The sequence below is a fragment of the Hippocampus bargibanti genome, linkage group LG20 (assembly GCF_051943395.1).
Source record: "Hippocampus bargibanti isolate YZ-2025 linkage group LG20, ASM5194339v1, whole genome shotgun sequence".
Taxonomy (NCBI): Eukaryota; Metazoa; Chordata; class Actinopteri; order Syngnathiformes; family Syngnathidae; genus Hippocampus; species Hippocampus bargibanti.
Genome location: NC_142753.1, coordinates 2,079,050 through 2,098,874, shown reverse-complemented (window position 1 = coordinate 2,098,874; position 19,825 = coordinate 2,079,050). Strand labels below are relative to the sequence as shown.

General features: G+C 51.6%; 1 protein-coding gene across 2 annotated transcripts; it reads left to right on the top strand.

The window, feature by feature from the left end:
- The first annotated feature begins 809 nt into the window (after nt 1–809).
- adgrb1b (adhesion G protein-coupled receptor B1b) lies at nt 810–17,902 on the top strand. Of its 2 annotated transcripts, none has more exons than XM_089023565.1 (31): nt 810–1,112; nt 2,394–3,090; nt 3,440–3,589; nt 3,680–3,754; nt 3,825–3,983; nt 4,056–4,220; nt 4,949–5,113; nt 5,194–5,358; nt 5,434–5,535; nt 5,596–5,702; nt 5,775–5,969; nt 6,055–6,123; nt 7,431–7,539; nt 7,684–7,827; nt 7,910–7,979; nt 8,103–8,205; nt 8,812–8,855; nt 11,123–11,249; nt 12,313–12,416; nt 12,973–13,075; nt 13,180–13,330; nt 13,457–13,526; nt 13,612–13,678; nt 13,762–13,847; nt 13,919–14,090; nt 14,184–14,279; nt 14,372–15,010; nt 15,104–15,139; nt 15,228–15,332; nt 16,287–16,337; nt 16,456–17,902. In XM_089023565.1, exons 2-31 carry the CDS (start codon nt 2,397–2,399, stop codon nt 16,654–16,656), a joined length of 4,524 nt encoding a protein of 1,507 aa, XP_088879691.1. In that variant the 5' UTR covers nt 810–1,112; nt 2,394–2,396; the 3' UTR covers nt 16,657–17,902. The 2 variants fall into 2 exon arrangements, with proteins under 2 accessions (XP_088879691.1, XP_088879690.1); XM_089023564.1 differs by having other exon boundaries at nt 12,310–12,416.
- Nucleotides 17,903–19,825: the final 1,923 nt, after the last annotated feature.

Below are 19,825 nucleotides of genomic sequence, written 5' to 3'. Positions count from 1 at the left end.
CAGTGCCAGGGTTTTTGTCATTTTCACTCCAATTGCAGGACCCACAGAATATGGAGTTTTAGGACTATATCAGCATTCAATGGAGAGTTAGAAAACTTAGACTCTCTTATTTCATCAGAAAAAGAGTTAATTCCTAAATGACATGGGTTTGGAGTTATCTGAGCTTGAAATGAGGGCGACTGTTCAAAATACAATTCAATATTGGTTTATATAGCGCTTTAACAACAGTTGAAGCTGGAACAAAGCGCTAACACGGACAAAAGGAAAATGCTGCCCCCTTGCGGAAGGTAAAACAAACATTGCCCGAAGCCATGGCCAGCGCTTTATCAGCACCCAAGCATGAAAAAACAAAACATTTTGGAATGGCGCTCCACGTCATATTTTCAATTCCCGAATCAATTTGTGAATGGCAGTGAATGAGTTAAAATGACAGCGGAGGCCCGCGTGATTGTCATTGAAACGACACAATAACGTTGAAATGTCAAGCGCTTGGTCCTGCGTCTCATCCTTCTTCCGGTACCTTTGGCTCTGCGTTGATACCTGCGTAGTTTGCTGTTCCTAATCGTCCGTATCCATGCGAGCGCGCGCACGCCTCCCCCTGCATCAGCGCCCCCCCCCCCCCCCGCCTCCCCGTCGCTCTGTGCGCAAACGCATGCGGTCATTCTCACAGTTGCGAGCGCGCGCCAAGCAAACACTTCTCCCACGCGCGCTCCTCAGCGCCCGCCCAGGCTCGTCTTGATGCCGCCTCATTCACTGACGACGAGTGGCGGGGGGGGGGGGGTTGGCATATAAACGGCGAGGAGCAGGCCACATGCCACACGGAGAGCAAAGCCACTTTGAGCGCCGCAAGCAAGAAGACTCCGAAGCCGGGAGTAGAAGTACCAACCTTTGATTCTGGAATCTTGAGAGCAGCCAGAACATTCCCGCCTTGGCTTTTTTTTCCGGATCGCCGGCCACGTTCCTCGCCCGATTCTCCGGATTTAGCAGCCAAAGCGAGTTGGTAGTAAACTCTTTGGAGTTTGTCAGAGTCACCTTTTTACAAAGAAAATTCTTTGCTTGCGAGCTGAGCTGTTTGACGCTGTTCCCAAAAGTCTTTGGAGTGGAAAGACGCGGTAAGAAAACGGCCGTTGCTCACTGATTGTGCTCTTGGAAGGAAATGTTTGCTGTCCGTGGTGCTGAAACCTCGCTGCAAAGTGTGCCGCGGCGCCACTTTCGCCCTTACGGGAAGTCGCCACAACTTTTTGGGTGCGTCTGCGCTATTGCTTGTTGGCGGTTTTGCGGCTTTGCGTCGCTCGCGAGGAAGGAGAGCGCTTTGTCATGACCGTGATGAGCTCTCAGTGGGATTCCCCAGGACTAAAGACTCTCGGCTTTAGTCAAAGCAAAAACGGAATCTGTGATGGGACCCCGGATGGAAGTGCAGGTCTTTGTTTGTTTTGCAACGGCGCTTCCAAACGCCGAACTGCAGCACGAATGAGGCAGGCTGTTTTCAACCCCCCCCCCCCCCCCCCCCCCCCCAAATCTTTGGCCGCATCTCCATGACGACGGTCTTTCGCTTCCTTGTTTAGTTGCCGCCGGTGACAAAACAAGCGCAATGTGCGGAGACCACAGCTGGACCTTCTTTCTTTTCACGTTCATGGAGCTTGTGGGGGCTGGGGGAGGGGGGGGGTGCGTGAGAGAGCCCCTCTCTGTGCCAAATGACGGTCTTTGCGGTCTTTGCTATGCCACTCACAGAGGAAGGGCCTGAAAGGTGCAGCTGGGCAATGATCGAATCACGTGGCGGCGCTTTTGCCTTCGCCAGTGAAGGACGGATGTGTGGATAAGATGCCCCCCCCGTTACCTCCTCGGCCCTCCTGAATAAAGATGCACGACAGTGAGATGTTGCCGGGCAACCAGTCGGAGCATCTCCCATCCGTCGAGTGAGGGCAGGTTTTGTGCAGATCTTGAAAGTGCCCCCCTAAGCAAGCATTGCAATTAGAACTGTAGTTGCATCCAAACAAGAATCGGGGGAAGTCAGTTAGCAAAAGCCCCTTCATGCCCCCACCCCACTTTCATTGTGACTCACATTTTTGACCGCCTGAATCTCGGCTGGCCATATTGGAGGCGAGGGCTAATCATTTCGCTTGTTTATTGTGTGCTGAGAGCTTTGCATTAAAATACACAACATATCTAAGTGCCGGCCGCCGCCGGCGCTAATGCGTCTACGCACGTCATTGTGACGCAGATGCTTGACGGTTGGGTTGAGTGCGTGGGAGAAAAAACGAAGTCCTCGCCGTTCTGTAATTGCGCCACAATTATCCCGCCCACCCGGAACCAGCTGCTCGGGTTCCTTCACGCTCTACTTTGAAAGCGGCGAGTCCAACCGAGTTCATCTTGTCGCGCTTTGTCCCCCACAGCAAATGAGATCGGGCCGCGACCCGACGACGCCGGCCAGGCCCGGCGCGGCGTTGGTCCTGCTGTTCCTGAGCGCGGCCTCGGGCGGCCCCTCCGGCCCGGCCTCCGACGCCTGCGCCGCCCTGGAACAAAGTCGCTTCTTCGGCGTGTTCTCGTCGGCGGCCAACCTGCCGTCGGCGCCGTGCTCCTGGACCTTGCAGAACCCCGACCCTCGGCGCTACACCGTCTACATGAAGATCACCAAGCCGGCGGACGCCTGCCGGCCCGGCCGCGTACGCACCTTCCAGTTCGACTCCTTCATCCAGACGTCGCGCACCTTCTTGGGCGCCGAGAGCTACGACCAGGTGGTGGGCCTGTGCGACGCCTCGCCGCCCGTTACCTACATCGAGTCCAGCAAGCAGTTCCTGCAGTTCCGCAAGGTGGCTGCCGGCCCCCCGGGCGATGTGGGCGACTTCAAGGCGGAGTTCCTGGTGGTGGGAAAGCGCAACCCCAGCGTGCCGGCCTGCCAGATGCTGTGCCGCTGGCTGGACGAGTGCCTGGCCGCCAGCAGCCACCGCCGGCCCTGCGGCATCATGAACACCCCCTGTCAGTGTTGGGAGACCCCCAAGAGGAAGCCCGGCGGCTGCTACCGGGGGGGCGTGTACGTGGACAAGTGCCTTCCGCCGCCCCAGGACAATGCGCGCGGCGCAGAGATCATCGGTAAGTGCGACGCAACGCCGGGGGGTCGATTGGATCGACGTACGCGCTCGCCGGCGAGTCATTAGACGCAAACGAGAAGCGGGATTGGACGAACCCCCTGACCCGCACGCCGCCTCAACTTGTGGGGGGGGGTCGAGGAGGCCGCCTCTGCGCTTATGTAGGAGAGAAGAAGCCTGAAAATCGAAGCGCGCTTGCGGTTGCCGTGGCGACGCCCCGTGCAGTGATTTTGAGCAATTTGGCCCTCGGCGATCGCCAGCGTCACAAAGCGTGTCCTTAAACGGCATGCCGACCCCCCCTTCGCCCCCCTTCGGCTCCATCAATGTCATTTTGGCCGCATTTTGCCTGGCAGGAGGCTGGGCCAGCTGGAGCCGCTGGTCGCCTTGCAGTCAGGAGTGCGACGGGGGGGTCCAAGTGCGCAGCCGAGCCTGCCAGCCCGACGAGGCCGTATGCGAGGGGACGGTGGAAGAAGGCCGGGGATGCAACTCGCAGCCATGCGTCGGTAAGAGCTCCGCCATTTGGCTGTGGCTCTAGCGGCCTCCGCGCAACCCCCCCCCCTCATTCCGCCCATTGTCGTCGTTTTCTTTTGCAGGCAAAGAACACAACAAGAGCCAAGGTCTGCGGGCCATCGTGGGAGCGAATGCCGGAGGCCTTGCCACCCAAACCGGTAAGTGGACGCCACGCGCCGGGCACTCTCCTCCCAGCCAAAGTCCAACCTGCCCAACTCCTTCGCTCAGCAAAGACGGACGAGTGGTCCACCTGGAGCGCCTGTTCGGCCACTTGCGGCGACGGCTGGCAAAGCCGCACCCGCCTCTGCGCCACCTCCTCCTTCGGCACCCAGTGCACCGGCCCACTGCGGGAAAACCGGCCCTGCAACAACAGCGCCGTCTGCCCAGGTGACGTCCGCCGACGACCGTAACCACCCCGCCGTCCCCGGGGCCTGGCGTTGAACCCTTTTTTTCTTGCAGTGAATGGCGCCTGGACCGAATGGACCCCCTGGAGCTTGTGTTCGTCCACCTGCGGCCGGGGTTACCGTGACCGCACCCGCACTTGCCGGGCGCCCCAGAACGGAGGGGAGCCCTGCCGCGGCCCCGCCAGGCAGAACAAGCTTTGCAACATTGCCGTGTGCCCTGGTGAGCTGTCACATGGCGTTCGCGGGGAGGCGAGGGGTTGCTCGATCATCACAACCCTTATGCTAACATGTGGCAGAAGGTGCTAGCTCATGAACAGACAGTGCAGCATCGCTAACCTTTGACTATTGGATTTTAAGTATCTTAAATATGTATAATTAAATATGTCATTCTTACGTCATTTGAAGATTGAAATATGCCACTCAATTCTGTTTATTTAATTTGTGACATTCAGTGTGTTAGCTAACTAGCTATCTAGCTAGCTACTCAATTCTGTGTATTTATTTAATTAGTGACATTCAGTGTGTTAGCTAACTAGCTAGCTAGCTCGCTATTAGCTATATAGCTATCTAGCTAGCTACTCAATTATGTGTATTTATTTAATTAGTGACATTCAGTGTGTTAGCTAAGTAGCTAGCTAGATAGCTATTAGCTATCTAGCTATCTAGGTGGCTAACTATCTAGCAAGCTGTCTGTTGGCGATCTATTAGCTGTCTACGAGCTGGCTAGCTAGCTTTCTATCTATTTACTTCCGGGTTGAGTGAACGCTGGCGCGTGTGGCTGCCGCTGCTCACCCACAGAAAAACTGATCGTGTGACTGTAAAGTGACCTTGAGAGTTTTGAAAGGTTCTTAGAAATGACATGTATTATTATCATCGTCACACTTGGGCAAAGTTTCAACTCGATTGATAGAAAAAAATGACAAGCGATGCTGGTGCGCTGCCCTCTAGTGGACGGCTACTGGAACGAGTGGTCGCCGTGGAGCGCCTGTTCGGCCAGCTGCTCCAACGGCACCATGCAGCGGACGCGGGAATGCAACGGCCCGTCCTACGGGGGCTCCGAGTGCCACGGCGGCTGGAAGGAGACCACCGGCTGCTTCCACAAAGACTGCCCCGGTAAGGAAAATGGTGAAAAAGCTCCAAATGTGGCCCGCGTGCAACATTCCTGACGGCGGCGCCGACTTTCCGACGCTTAGTGGACGGGCGCTGGCACGCGTGGACCTCGTGGGGCGGCTGCAGTAAGACTTGCGGCGGCGGCATCCAGCATAGGCAAAGAGCCTGCGAGGGGCCTTTCTTTGGCGGGGAGCTGTGCCCCGGCGACATGGGGGAGCACCGGCGCTGCAGTGAGAAGAGATGCCCCGGTGGGTCACGTCAAAATGGCGCCCCCGTCGTCCGAGAGCGTCGAATGAGCTGACGGTGGCACTTTCCTCCTTCAGAGCCCCACGAGATTTGCCCCGAGCAGAACGACGGCCACGCGCTGTGGAAGAAAACTCCAGCCGGCGACAGGGCTGCCGTCCCGTGTCCCGCCGACGCCGCAGGTACTTTGTCATGGCCCACTTGCAAAATGGCGCCCAGCCTGACCGCGTGCTGTTGCGCAGGCGCCGTCCTTCGCCGCTGCAGCCTCAACGCCGTCGGCCTGGCCACCTGGGAGAGCCCCGCTTACGTCAAGTGCGTCTCCGACAACTACCAGAACATTCGGACCCTGGTGAGTTGACAGACGGACAGACCCCGCTTTGGCTGAACACCTTCGCTGACCTTTGACCCTCCTCCGCCGCAGTCAAGGGACTACATGAGCAAAACGCAGAAGGCCCAAAGTGTGGACGGCGTCGCCGAGGTGATTTCGCGTCTCCGCTTCTCGACGGACGAAGGCGCCGCGTATAGCGGCGACCTCCTGGTCGTCATGGAGATCCTGAACAACATCACGCGCTTGTACGAGGCCACCAGGATGAGGCTCAGCAACGCCGACGTGGAGGTGAACGATTGATCTGTCCGTTTTGGGCTGAACCACAACTAAGAAAAAAGATTTTGATTGACTGAAGATGACATATCTTTTTCAGAACTACATCCAGACGATAAGCAACCTGCTCAAAGAGGAACATCACCACAAATGGGAAGAAGCACAGCTGGTACGTGAGAGGGGGTGTCAGACAGAATCTTACTGTCAGATATTTTGGGGAGCTCTAAAAATGCTTATGAGTGTGAAATTAGAAATAGGCAAATTCGCCACTAAATCACGTATGAATGAGCCTCCCCAATGTCTGCGCATGTCACCCCTGGCGGATGCGCGCGGGTAAATTCACGGCGCCCACGCTCCAATCTGGTTCTCGCCGCACCGGATGTGACAGGACACAAAGGGGCACACGTTTGATCCAAATGCGCACACCTCGCGCCCACATTCCTGCGTTTTGTGCGTCAGAGACACGCAAATCAGGGCCACCCCCCACCCCACACACATACTCGGCGCCACCAACAGGAAACGCTGTCCAACTACCGGCGATGAATCAACAGCCGCTCGCTCCTTTTATGGCTTCCGGAAAGTTTTTCGGTTGCCTAGCAGCAAGCCCGACTTTCACCGCAGTGGGCGGAATTTGCCGGAGAAAAGACACAATAGATGCTTGCTCATGACTCCAAAGTCTCGCCTTTTCTTTACAAATCGTTGATGCTTTTTCAAAACGCGATGTTTTGAGGTAATCGGCGAGTGACAAATGGCGGCGTTGGCAGTTAGAGCCACGCTTTCTTCAAAAAGGGCTGCCAAACACTCTTGCCCATCAATATTTTCAGGGGGATCGGATTGAAATTATTGATTTGTTTCTGGCAATTGCAACACGGCTAAAAGACGGACCAATCAGACGACTGCAAGATACAGCTGATACAACTCCCAAAAATATTCAATTAGATTGGATTGGCCTTCATTAGTCTCTCAGTGGAGAAATGGACATTTCACAGCAGCAAAGTTATAAAAAAGGAAAGGAAGATGTAGAAAAACAAAATACAGGAGCTGCTGTAAAGTCAGCCACTCGCCGTGCGATCTTGAAGTCAAAACAACAACAAAACTAAATAACAAATAACATAACAACACAAAGACACATACAGTCATTCCATCTTAAGCACTTTCTGCACCCTCTTTGTCGTATGAAGCAGTTCTCGGTGAACGAAGAGAGGATCAAAGTGTCCTTTTCACCAATGGATCAGCAACGTCATGGTGAAAACCTGCATACGTCTGTCTGCTACAAGCTAAATGTTGAAAGCAAAAATGAAGCTGTAGCATCCATTGACCAAAAGAGACTTTCTCACATTCCACGTCAATCCGCTTCAATTCCAAGCCGCGGCAGTTTCACAACCTAATTAATATCTATAATACACGAGGGATGAATGTGTTCATTTATCAATCTGCAATACCCCACCCCACCCCCTTCCCCCCATTCTGATCTAGATGGATGCCAACGTGAAGGAGTTCTTCCGTCTCGTGGAGGACTCGGTGAACATGATCGGTATGCAAATGAGCGGCTTCCAGGACGTTTACGAAGTCACCGAGAATTTAGGTGAGTCCAAATTTCGCCGACTCGCCTGCTCACGTCCTGAACCAAAACAGTTCTTGCTCGTACTTTTGCACCCAAAGGCCGAATTGCTCTTGAGTCTTTCTGCGCTGTGGCCCAAACCCCCTCGCCTTCCATTTTCCTTCTCAGTGCTGAGCATTCATAAGCGACCGACCGCGACCACCTCCAACTTCACCTTCCCCGCTAAGGGCTGGAGGGGCATGTTAGACTGGGTCAGGACGGCTGAGGAGAAAATTTCTGTGTCCAGAGACGCGTTGGCAATTCAGCCCACTGGTGAGACACACACGCGTGCAGCAGATCAATTTATCAGCTTTACCAAGGTTCAATGGATTCAAATTTGTTTGCTCAATTTCAGATGGCAACGAAGCCTTTGTGACGGGCATCGTCCTCTACCGAAACTTGTCTTCATTTCTTTCCTTTCAGAGGTAATTCCACCTCTTTGGGAAGGATGTCATTTTGATTGTGGCCACCAGATGGCAGCCACAGCAGCCGCCTCCCTCCAAAGTTGAAATGTTGACTGGTGACGTCATGTTTTGTTGTCCCCGCAGCAACGCGACTCTGCTCAACTCCAAAGTGGTGACAGTGATGGTCAAGCCCAGCCCCGCCCTTTTGGGTTCTCCTGTCCACATCGAGTTCCCGCATCTCCACAACGTAAGTATTGCCCCAAAAAATCCCCCCAACCTCCCGCCTCGGAGGGACGGGGGGGTTTTGCCACATTAAATCTGCCACCGCCTACCCGCTTGCACAATAATTGGCCCGGTTAACTCATTCACTGCCATTCCCCAATTTGTTGGGGTTTTGTTTTTCTTGTGGGGGTGCCGATAAAGCGCTGGTCAGACCTCTGGCAATGTTTGTTCCCTTCCACGAGGGGGCAGCATTTGCCTTTTTTCCATGTTAGCGCTTTGTTGTTAAAACCAATATGCATGTATCGCAGTGTATTTTGGCCTTCATTTCAAGCTCACGTAACTCCAGACCCATATAACTTAGGAATTAACTATTTTTTTTTCTGATGAAAGAAGGTGTCCAACACTGTATTGAATGTTTATGTCGTCCTAAAACTCAATATTCTGTGGGTCCTGCAATTTGAGTGATAATGACAAAAACCCTGGCACTGGAGTGGGCACATTTTCTGGCAGTCAATGAGTTAATGAGGTACCGAAACTGTTGGGCTTTGTAGCATGCAATTTTGAAGTCCACGTTTTTATGCAGTGATGTCTCATAATCTCCTGACTTTTTTTTTACCCCCACCCCATTTAGGGCACAATGAACGAGACGTGCCTCTCGTGGGATGAAAGTGAAACGTGAGTGTTGGCTTTGCTTGGCTTTTTATTAGATTTCTTGGGGGGGGACACTTAATTCTAATAAAGGCAATGTGCTTCTTTTTAGTCAGCGCATCTGTTGTCAAGTCAGATGCCGTCGGCCGCCTAAAAATGCAAACCAATTTGCCCCTTCATCTTCCAAAATAACTACAAAGCGTTGACAAGATAACTTTGCTTGCTCGTGGATCAATTCCCAAGCTGGCTTCCTCTTAAAGGACAACCGACGTCTCCGGACAAGTTGTGTCCATAATTTGTAAAATGTCTTCAAATGACTTCTACTGAGCGTATTTTACAATGATTCCACCGCATATAGCTATATTTTACGTTTTAAGACTTGCGCTGAATATTCCGGAAGTCTTGTTTTTGAGTTGGTGACGAGTCCATACGTGACGTCACTTAAGGAATGCCCCTGACCGAAAGAAGGACACATTGTAGCAGTCCTTCCATCACGTCAATGCATTTTGCTGTACTTTGGTCTGAAAACGTCGTGTAGGACCACAAAGAGGCAGAAGAGGGCGACAAAGCTCCATGTAAGGCACAGGTGTCAAAGTCAAGGCCCGCGGGCCAAATCCGGCCCGCCACATCATTTTTTTCGGCCCGCGAAAGCAAATCAAATTTGTTAAATTCCATGATGATTGCTAAAATCTGAGCCAAAATTTCATATTTTTGGATGTCAACCACAATAAAAGTCATTATTCTTGACTTCAGATTTGGAAACGAGTTATTCATTAATTTGCTGTGTGCTCTATATGTAATATTTGAAGGGATTTAAACATTCTAATGGGTTCCCCAAATTCATAACGGCCCTCGAGAGGAAACCATAACTACAATGTGGCCCGCGGCAAAAAATGACTTTGACACCCCTGATGTAAGGCATTAATCAGCCTGTGGAAACGGGCTGATTAATTCCTTACACGGCTTTGTCGCCATGTTCTGCCTTTTTTGGGTGCGACAGAAGCCAACTGGGGCTCAGGATGTGAAGCACTGCCAGTAGCTCCACAAATGAACTTCAACAAGCGTTACAAAAACTAAAATAAAAAAAGCTAGCTTTCAACCTTGGCTAATTGCTACCCTTAGAAATGATTGGATTGGATGCACTTTTATTCGTCTCGCAGTGGAGACATTTACATGTCACAGCAGCAAAGTTATGAAAGAAAGAGGAAAGAAAGAAGTAGAAAAACAAAATACGGGAGCTGCTGTCAAGGCAGCCATTCTCTTGATGACAATTCTCATATAAACATTGTAGTTTGCCAGACATGATTTGAAATGCTAAAAAAAAAACAGTAACACTGGGAATGCTTAGCGCGCATTTGCTTTTATTAATCCGACTGTACAAAAAAAATACATAAAAAACATATATATTGGATTGAGGATGACTTTTAGTGTTTTGCCGTGACAATTGTAACCATCGGCGACTGCATTGTCGTTGCCGAGCAGCAGTTGACACCAAGTGGATTTCAGCCAAAAAGCTCTTTGGAAGACCGGGTTCGCAATAAAACAAAATAAAATAAAAACACATTGCTTTTCATGATTTGAAATGATTAAAAAAAACGGGCAAAACGTATACGTTGACAGGTATGCAATACACATCAGCCAAGTGTTTTTTTTTTTTGTGAATTTCCTCTTTGCTATTATTTTTTTAATTCTGTGTTATTTTTCAATATTGGAAAGCAAAAAAAAAAGATCCTTTGGGTCAGGAGTGTCAAATTCATTGTTTTGCCGCAGGCCATATTGTAGTTCTGGTTTCCTCTCGAGGGCCGTTATCAATTTGGGGAAGCCATTAGAATGTTTCATCCCCTCCACATAGTCCATGTAGAACGCACAGCAAATTAATGAATAACTACTTTTCAAATCTGAAGTCAAGAATAATGACTGTTATTGTGGTTGACATCCAAAAATATTAAATTTTGGCTCAGATTTTAGCAATCATCATGGAATTTAACAAGTTTGATTTGCTTTCGCGGGCCAAAAAAAATGATGTGGCGGGCCGGATTTGGCCCCCGGGCCTTGACTTTGACACCTGTGCTTTTGGTGGTGAAGGTTGGATGTGAAATGAACCAAAACAGCAAAAATGCCGCCGTGTAAAAGTTTCTCTTTTGTGATGCTCCTGACAAGTCATAATCAAGATGCAATTTTATCGTATTTATTTTTTTCGTTGGTGAGCTGCCTCAGCTCCCCCACGGCAACCACTTTGGCGCCGTCTCCGCTGACGCCGGCGACTGCCGTTTGTCTCCTCCCCCTTTGTGCAGATCCTCCCTGCTGGGCTCGTGGTCAGCGCGCAGCTGCAGAGCGGTCGCCGTCGATTCTTCCCGAACCAAATGCGTGTGTGACAGCCTCTCCACCTTCGCCATTTTAGCACGCGTCGACTCGGACTCGGTAAGTCTGACAAACGCCGTCGCGCCAAAGCTTTTATTTCATTTGGGTGGCGCCTCTTTGTCTCGACGCAGAAGACAAATGCCGTTTCGATTTGGGGGGGGGGGGGGGGTGACGCTGATGATGGCCGGTGGCCGAATTTTTGAGTTCAGCCTTTGTGTGGATTTTAGAAGTCAACGTCGTTTGGTCGCATGATTATTGAGCAGCAGAAAAATGCTGTTGAATGGCGACCAATCACTTTTTCACACACAAATCGACGCTTTTTTTGCTTGCGATTCAAATGACAGATAAATAGCTCGCGTCTATTAAAAAAAAAAGCCTAATTTGGCCCTTCGTCTGTGTCGCCCCAGAAGCTGCTCGGTCAGTTGCCACGGCGACAGCTTCCGCAGCAGCGCTCTCTCGGCCTGGGGGGGATTTTTCATAACTGAGAAGCTAGGAAGCAAGAAAAAAAACCTCTTCCTATCGCTCTGCTTCTAATTCCTCCCCCCTCAAAATAAATAATAATAATAATAATAATAATAAACACCTTGCTGTTGTTGTAGTCTAGCGACATCATGGCCCCTCTTATGACATCATCACACACAATAGCTAACACAACGTGACGAGACGTTGGGCATTTGAATATTTTCAACAACGTCGCTCAATGGAAATCTCAGCGTGAATCGGGGGGGGAGGAGGGGGGGGGGGGGTTGAATCAAAAGATGGCCGTGCGCGAGCTCGTTTCTCTTGTGAAGAAAGGGAGCGCGCGATGCACGGCAAGGGCAGACAGAAGACGGGCTCCATATTTAGGTCAAAGGCAGACTCACTATCTAGTCCTTGGGAGTAGCCCCGCCCCCTTTTATTTTTGACATCCCGTAAGCGCTGATGCAAAAGACGGACGGGCAACCTGATCCGTTGAAATCTTTGTACCCAAGCGAGTGAGCGAGGCGTCGGAAGAAGCAGCATCGCTCTGCCGTTTGTTGCCATGGCAACGCATTCTTCAGAAAGGCCTTTGGAGAAAAGAGTTTTTTTTTGCGCAGTTCTCAGTCCGTGTCTTTTTTTTGTCCCCCCCCCCCCCCCCTAGCAGATGATGGACAAGGCACTTCTCCCATCGGTGACCCTGATTGTGGGCTGCGGGGTGTCTTCTCTCACGCTGCTCCTCCTCATCATCATCTACGTCTCCGTGTGGAAGTGAGTCGCCCCTGTCAGAGGCCTGCGGGATCTGGTTTTTCTCCCCGTTTGGTTTGTTGATCATAATAATAATAATAATAATAATAATACATTTCATTTACAAGTGCCTTTCAAAACTCTCAAGGTCACTTTACAGTCACAGGATCAGTTTTTTTCTCGGTGAGCAGCGGCAGCCACACGCGCCAGCGTTTGCTCAACCTGGAATAACTCAGATAGAAAGCTAATAGACAGCGAATAGCTAATAGACAGCGAATAGCTAGCCAGCTAGATAGCAAGCTAGTCGGCTAGATAGCTAATAGATAGCAAATAGCCAGCTAGCTAGATAGCCAGATTGGTAGACAGCCCTAACATGGACAAAAGGTATCTGCTGCCTCCTTGTGGAGGGAAAAAAAATTGCCAGAGGTCTGACCAGCGCTTTATCGGCACCCGCCCGCACGAAAAACACGAAGAGGCGAGATAATATTAAAGGGGTATTTCAGGCCACACAGGAAAGAAAAAAAAATGATTCCGATGTAATAAGTATTTTTAAAGTTGTCATTTGATTTTGACCTTGCAGGTACATCCGTTCGGAGCGCTCAGTGATCCTCATCAACTTCTGCCTTTCCATCACTTGCTCCAACGCCCTCATCCTACTCGGACAAACTCAAGCTCGGAACAAGGTTGGTTGTTTTTTTTTTTTTTTTTTTTTTTTTTTTGCCGCTTCCACTTTAGCAAAGCTGGTTCGGCGCTTTGGGTGACCCCCACTGACCCCCTCCCTCCTCAGGTGGTGTGCACACTGGTGGCGGCTTTGCTGCATTTCTTTTTCCTGTCGTCTTTCTGCTGGGTGCTGACGGAGGCTTGGCAGTCGTACATGGCGGTGACGGGGCGCCTTCGCAAGCGCATCATCCGCAAGCGCTTCTTGTGCTTAGGCTGGGGTGAGCCTAGCGAGCGAGCGAGCGCGACAGCAGCTCCTCAATTTTCTATTTCTTTTTTTTTTTTTTTCTTGCCCGAAAGCTTTGTCGGTTTGTACGCTGAGCCTTTGGTTGTCCCCCCCCCACCAGGCCTTCCCGCGTTGGTGGTGGGCGTTTCTGTGGGTTTCACCAAGGCCAAGGGATACGGCACCGTCAACTAGTACGTTTCTTTTTTGACGCTCGTGTGGAAGCGTATTTTTTGCGGGCCGATTATTCAAATGCTCTGAATGTTTGTTTGTTTTTAGCTGTTGGCTCTCCCTTGAGGGTGGGCTCCTCTACTCCTTTGTGGGACCGGCCGCCGCTGTCGTTTTGGTGCGTATCCGATCGGCGAGCAAAATCCGTGACTGCCATCGTTTTCTGTAATAACCCCGCCCCCCTCCATTATTCCAAAACAGGTGAACATGGTGATTGGCATCCTGGTCTTTAACAAGCTGGTATCTAAGGACGGCATTACCGACGTCAAGCTAAAGGAGCGAGCCGGGTAGGTTGTCCTGATTAGCGCACCACCACGATGTCCGGAATGCAAATTGACGAAGACTCCCTTCCCGGCAGGGCGTCGCTGTGGAGCTCCTGCGTGGTTTTGCCTCTGTTGGCCCTGACGTGGATGTCAGCCGTCCTCGCCATCACCGACCGGCGCTCGGCACTCTTCCAGATCCTCTTTGCCGTCTTTGACTCGCTGGAAGGCTTCGTCATCGTCATGGTGCACTGCATCCTGCGCCGAGAGGTCAGCCCCCCTGCCCCCAGCCCGCCAGGTCCTTTCCCGCATCTTCCCCGCTTTCAATAGCACCCCCCCCCACCCCCAATTGTCCCCTCTTAGGTTCAGGAGGCCGTCAAGTGCCGGGTGGGAGATCGCAAGGACGACGCCAACGGCGATTCCGGAAGCTCACATCGCGGCGCCCACCACCAGCTGACGGTACCTTTCTCGCCTTGCCGTTGCTTCGGCGTCGCTTTGGCCGTTTTCCCCGCGCGGCCGTTGACGGGACGTCCCCTTTTGCTTTTGCTCAGTCCGACCCGGAAAAGGACGGCGATTCGCGCATCCAAGGCGTGAGCGGCTCGTCCGAAGAGAAGCTGTCCCCGCCCCGGACGGCGGCGGGCCCCAACTTCCACACGCTGCCGTCCAACAAGAGCCACGTGCAAGCGCTGCCCGACTATTCCAGCCACACGCTCACCCTGAAGAGAGAGAAGCGGCGTCCGGCGGTAGGGGGCGACCCCCCCTGCGGCAAAGCCCTCTACGTGCGCGAGGGGGAGCTCTTCCGCCCGCTGGACGTGGAGCTGGCCCGCGTGCAGGCGGAGGGCGGCGTCCCTGACGGCGCCGGCGGCTACGCGCTCCTGCCCAACACCACCTCCACCCTAAGGAGCAAAGCCAAAGAGGAGCAGGGCGGCGGCGAGCAAGTGGGCCAAGCCAGACTCCTGCACCTGGGGGGGCCCTTCGCCGAGCCCCAGGCCGCCTTCGGGATGGCGCCGCTTCCCTGCGACCAGGTCAGCGTGTCCTTTTCCGAGAGGGACTCGCCCATCCAGAACATCCACAACATCTCCAGCGAGTCGCACATCACTCACAGCAGCCTGGAGAACACCTTTGAGTCCATCAACTCCATGATGTCCAAGAGTGAGACCATCTCCACCTTGTCCATCAGCTCCTTGGAGGTGAGAAGGAAAAAAAAATGGGGAAGAAACAACGGTGCTACAACCTTGGTGCTTTCGACTGACCTGACCCACTTGTCTTGTCGTATTTTGTAGAGACAAAAGTCGCGCTACGCCGAGCTTGACTTTGAGGTAACCGTCCGTGGGCTTTTCTTTCCCCGCACGTTTGGAGGCGGCGATCTGCAAATGTTCACCGTTTTGGACTTTGTGTGCTCCGCAGAAAATAATGCACACCAAGAAACGCCACCAGAACATGTTCCAGGACCTCAACAGGAAGTTGCACCACGCCGACAAGGACCGAGAGTCGCCCGCCTCTGACAGCAAGGTACGCTCCACCAATTCATTCGCTCCACCAATTCGCTCGCTCCACCAATTCGCTCGCTCCACCAATTCGCTCGCTCCGCCAATTCGCTTGCTCCGCCAATTCGTTCGCTCCACCAATTCGTTCGCTCCACCAATTCGTTCGCTCCACCAATTCGTTCGCTCCACCAATTCGTTCGCTCCACCAATTCGCTCGCTCTACCAATTCGTTCGCTCCACCAATTCGCTCGCTCCACCAATTCGTTCGCTCCACCAATTCGTTCGCTCCACCAATTCGTTCGCTCCACCAATTCGCTCGCTCCACCAATTCGCTCACTCCACCAATTCGTTCGCTCCGCCAATTCGCTCGCTCCGCCAATTCGTTCGCTCCACCAATTCGTTCGCTCCACCAATTCGTTCGCTCCACCAATTCGCTCGCTCTACCAATTCGCTCGCTCCACCAATTCGCTCGCTCCACCAATTCGCTCGCTCCACCAATTCGCTCGCTCCACCAATTCGCTCGCTCCACCAATTCGCTCGCTCCACCAATTCGTTCGCTCCACCAATTCGCTCGCTCCACCAATTCGCTCGATCTACCAATTCGCTCGCTCCACCAATTCGCTCGCTCCACCAATTCGCTCGATCCACCAATTCGCTCGCTCTACCAATTCGCTCGCTCTACCAATTCGCTCGCTCCACCAATTCGCTCGCTCCACCAATTCGCTCGCTCTACCAATTCGCTCGCTCCACCAATTCGCTCGCTCCACCAATTCGTTCGCTTCACCAATTCGCTCGCTCCACCAATTCGCTCGCTCCACCAATTCGCTCGCTCCACCAATTCGCTCGCTCTACCAACCAAAGAATTTTCCAGTTTGGGAGTTGGGGAGACAAAAAGTATGGCGGCGAAGGTGACCCAAGAAAAAGGTGGCATGTACATGATGGGAGTGGACCCATTTGCTTTTCTTTTTCCCCTCCCCAGTCGGTGAGATGGAGCGTTTCATCAGCAGGAAGTGACAAAACCAACCACAGCGTGAGTGTTTTTGCACTTTCAAAATAAGAGTGGCGCAGAATTCATTTCTCCAATGGAATGGAGCCAGTTTCATTTGGATGAAATTTCTTGCCTTCCCTTTCTCCCCCCTCCCCATCAGGACAAACAGCAGGGTCCGTTGGAGAGGCCTTGGGAAGGGGTCCGAGGCTTAGTCCAGCAGTCGCCCCCCGCCTGGGTCCGCAAAGACTTGGAGCCTATGGCGGCCTCGCCGCTGGAGCTGCACTCTGTGGAATGGGAGAAGAGCGCCACTCCCCTCCCGCTGGTGGGTCAGGACATTGTCGACCTGCAGACGGAGGTCTGAAGACCGGGAGCGGGGGGTGGGCTAGCTAGCTAGCTCGCAAGCGAGTTTTACTTTCACTTTTTGGGTTGGAGCTCCCACCAGAAAGCAGCTCCGAGAATCTTGGTCTTCGAATCCTCCGCCGGAGTGGGAAGAAGCGGGGCGGGATGGAGGGGATGGAGGGGACAAGAAGGCGGGGCTTTCTTATGTTTGCCCCACCCCACAATCCCTGGTGAACTCGGCTTGGGACTTGCGAGTCCCACGGCAACCAGAGCTGGCTCTGGTCGCATTGATGTTGGCAGATGATGCGGCTGAGGAGGCCCGCTGGGCTTCTTTTTTGACAGGTCCACTGGGTCGGCACCCCGCCAACGACAATTCTTCGCTGCGGGACCCTCTGGACAAAACTGAGTCACCCTCACCCCCCAGCGCTGATGTGACAATGCCTTTTTACCCCATTGGTGCATAATGGACCAATAGGACGGCGGTTTGCTGCTCATGCGGGACCGATCCTGATGAGTTTTGGGCGTTTTTCCTTCTTTTTGTTTTTCTTACTGGTCTTTTCTAGCATCTTCCGCGGATTTCCCGAGCGAATGGACGCTTTGCGACAGACAATATTGTCTGACAAGTCCGTATTAGCAATTCAAGGAATTTATCGACTTGAGATTTGTTAGCCTAAGACTCCATATTTGGAGATGTCTGTGACAGGTAGACAATTGTACTTGTATCAATGCAAACGGTGGTCTAGAATAAAGGAGTAGCTCACTCGTGCCAACGTGGAACAAACGCAACCTTCCGTCCGTCTCCCGTCAACGTCTTTTGATAACTTTGCCGATTCTCTTTTCTAGTTGTGTCCGTTCTTTTTGTTTCAAAGTCGGTGTCAAAGTCAAGGTCCGGGGGCCAAATGTGGCCCGCCACATCCTTTTATTTGGCCCGAAAAAGCGACTCAAAATTGCAAAATTTCACGATGCTTGCTAACGCCAGAATCCAAATTTCAAATTGTCGCATGGAAACCATAATAAGTTAGTTTTTCATTCAAATTTGAAAACTAGTTATTTTAGAAACATTCCCTGAGAGAAAACGAGAACAACAATGTGTCCCCCTGCGGCGAAAAAAATGACTTTGACACCCTTAGTCGACTGAATCCTTTGTAATCTCTTGTCCGGATTTGTTTTGATCGATCCATTTTTGTTAACCCCTCACCCCCTAATTTTTGCACAGCACAAAATGAATGTGATGAATTTGTAATAAAACGAGCGACACCTACACGAGGAGCAAGCTGTGTCATGTGACTTGTGAAACGCTGACTCTCAAACGACTCGTCTCACGCCAGACGCCGTCAGTTTGAAGATGTCGACGGAACAAAAGATGCTTTGAAAGATGGGCCACTCGTCATCTATTTTTAATAACCGCCTGATTTTTATGGCCATCTTTGTTTTATCTTTTGTTTCATCTTTGTTCTTGTTTTGTTGCGGCACGTCAGCTCTTTTGCTGTTACTTGGAATGTCGCGTTTGGCGCAGGATCCATTTCCAAACGTGGCCCAGAGGCTCCTCTTGGCTCCAATGACCCAGTGCGCTCAGAAGACTGCGACTGCTTGTGGGGCCATATCTCGACACCGACGGTCTCCATGGGAACAAAATGGGCAACTCCAGGGGGGGCGGGGCATTGCGTCTGCGGTCTCGCAATCAGGCGACCCGAATGCGGCCACGGCAAATCAGCACTGCCTCATCTTGCCGAGCGGCTGAACGATTTCATTCGGCGACTCGTTTCACCGTCTGGTAAATACGCTCTCTCGCGGACATCCATCGAACATCTCCATCAACCCGACCTTCCTTTGTCTTTGCACCGATGGAGGCTGTTGCCAGGATACTATTTGCCATGGCAACGCTTGAGCGGATGAGGAGAAAGGATGCGGGTAACTGCTCTCTGAATGATGATGGAACGGTAGTTCCGGTTTCCTCTTGGGGGCCAGTAAGAATTTGGAGATGCCATTACAATGTTTCATGCCCATTTCAATAAGTTAATAAATACACATATGACATTTTATAGAGCAAACATCGATAGTCCCGGTTATATCGATATTTTTTCGGACTCCCTTGAATATCGATATAACGAGACTTTATAACTACTTTGCACATTTGAAGTAAAAAAATAATGATGGTTATTGTGCTTGACATGGGACCATTTTAAATTTTGGTTGGGACTTTAGCGAGCAAAATGGCCCTTGACATGCTTGATTTGCTTTTGCGGGTCAAATAAAATGATGTGGTGGGCCACATTTGGCCCCCGGGCCTTGACTTTGACACCTGTGATGTCAGAGATTAGCCAGATAGCTGAAGAGAAAGAGAGCTAGCTAGATCGATCGCTAGCGAGCTTGATGTATTGCTTTGTGTAAGCGGGTTCGGTAAATCATACAACTTCTGCCATTAAAATCCTCAATAAGCGCTGACCTTCCAGGTTGGCGCATGACGATATCGGCGTGAATTAGCCGTGCTTTCTTGCATAAAATAGCTTTACTCACGCTGTCGCCGGATAGCTGCTTTTTGTTAATCCAAATTAACAGAAGTTCTTCAACTTCTTCGATTGCCCGAGACTGTCGCTTTGAGAGCACGGAAACACCTTTAGCAACACACGCACCTTTAATGGCTTTTTTCTTGCGAAGGATCGTAGCAATGGTTGATTTAGCATAGCCGTGCTCGCCAACTAAATCACACAAACGCACACCTCGTTCGTGTTTTTCAATTATCTCCTTCTTCTCAGCGACAGTGATTTTATTTTGTTTGTTCTTGGGCTGAACATGAGCCTGTGGTGGGGTTTTTTTCGGTGCCATAATCGTAAAATTATCAGCAAAAAGCTTCGAGGCGATCGACGTGTGCATTCAATGAGAGGGGGTGTGGAAAGGAGTGCCAGCTGGAGCGCTGTTCGGTTGCCGAACATCACTCCGCCAGAGCCAAAGGTCGTGTTCTTTGGTGTTCTTCCGCAGAAGATTATTGCTACACACTTTCGCCAAAGTGTGTAATATGAAAATAGTTCTTATTATAAGGCTTAATTTTCATAAATTTGACGTTCGTAAGATGAAAACTTCAGAATATAAGGTATTCGTGAGTGCACACTTGATAGATGAGCATGGAATTTCACAAGTTCAATTTGCTTTCGCGGGCCAAATGAAATGAGTTGGCGGGCCAGAGCAGGCCC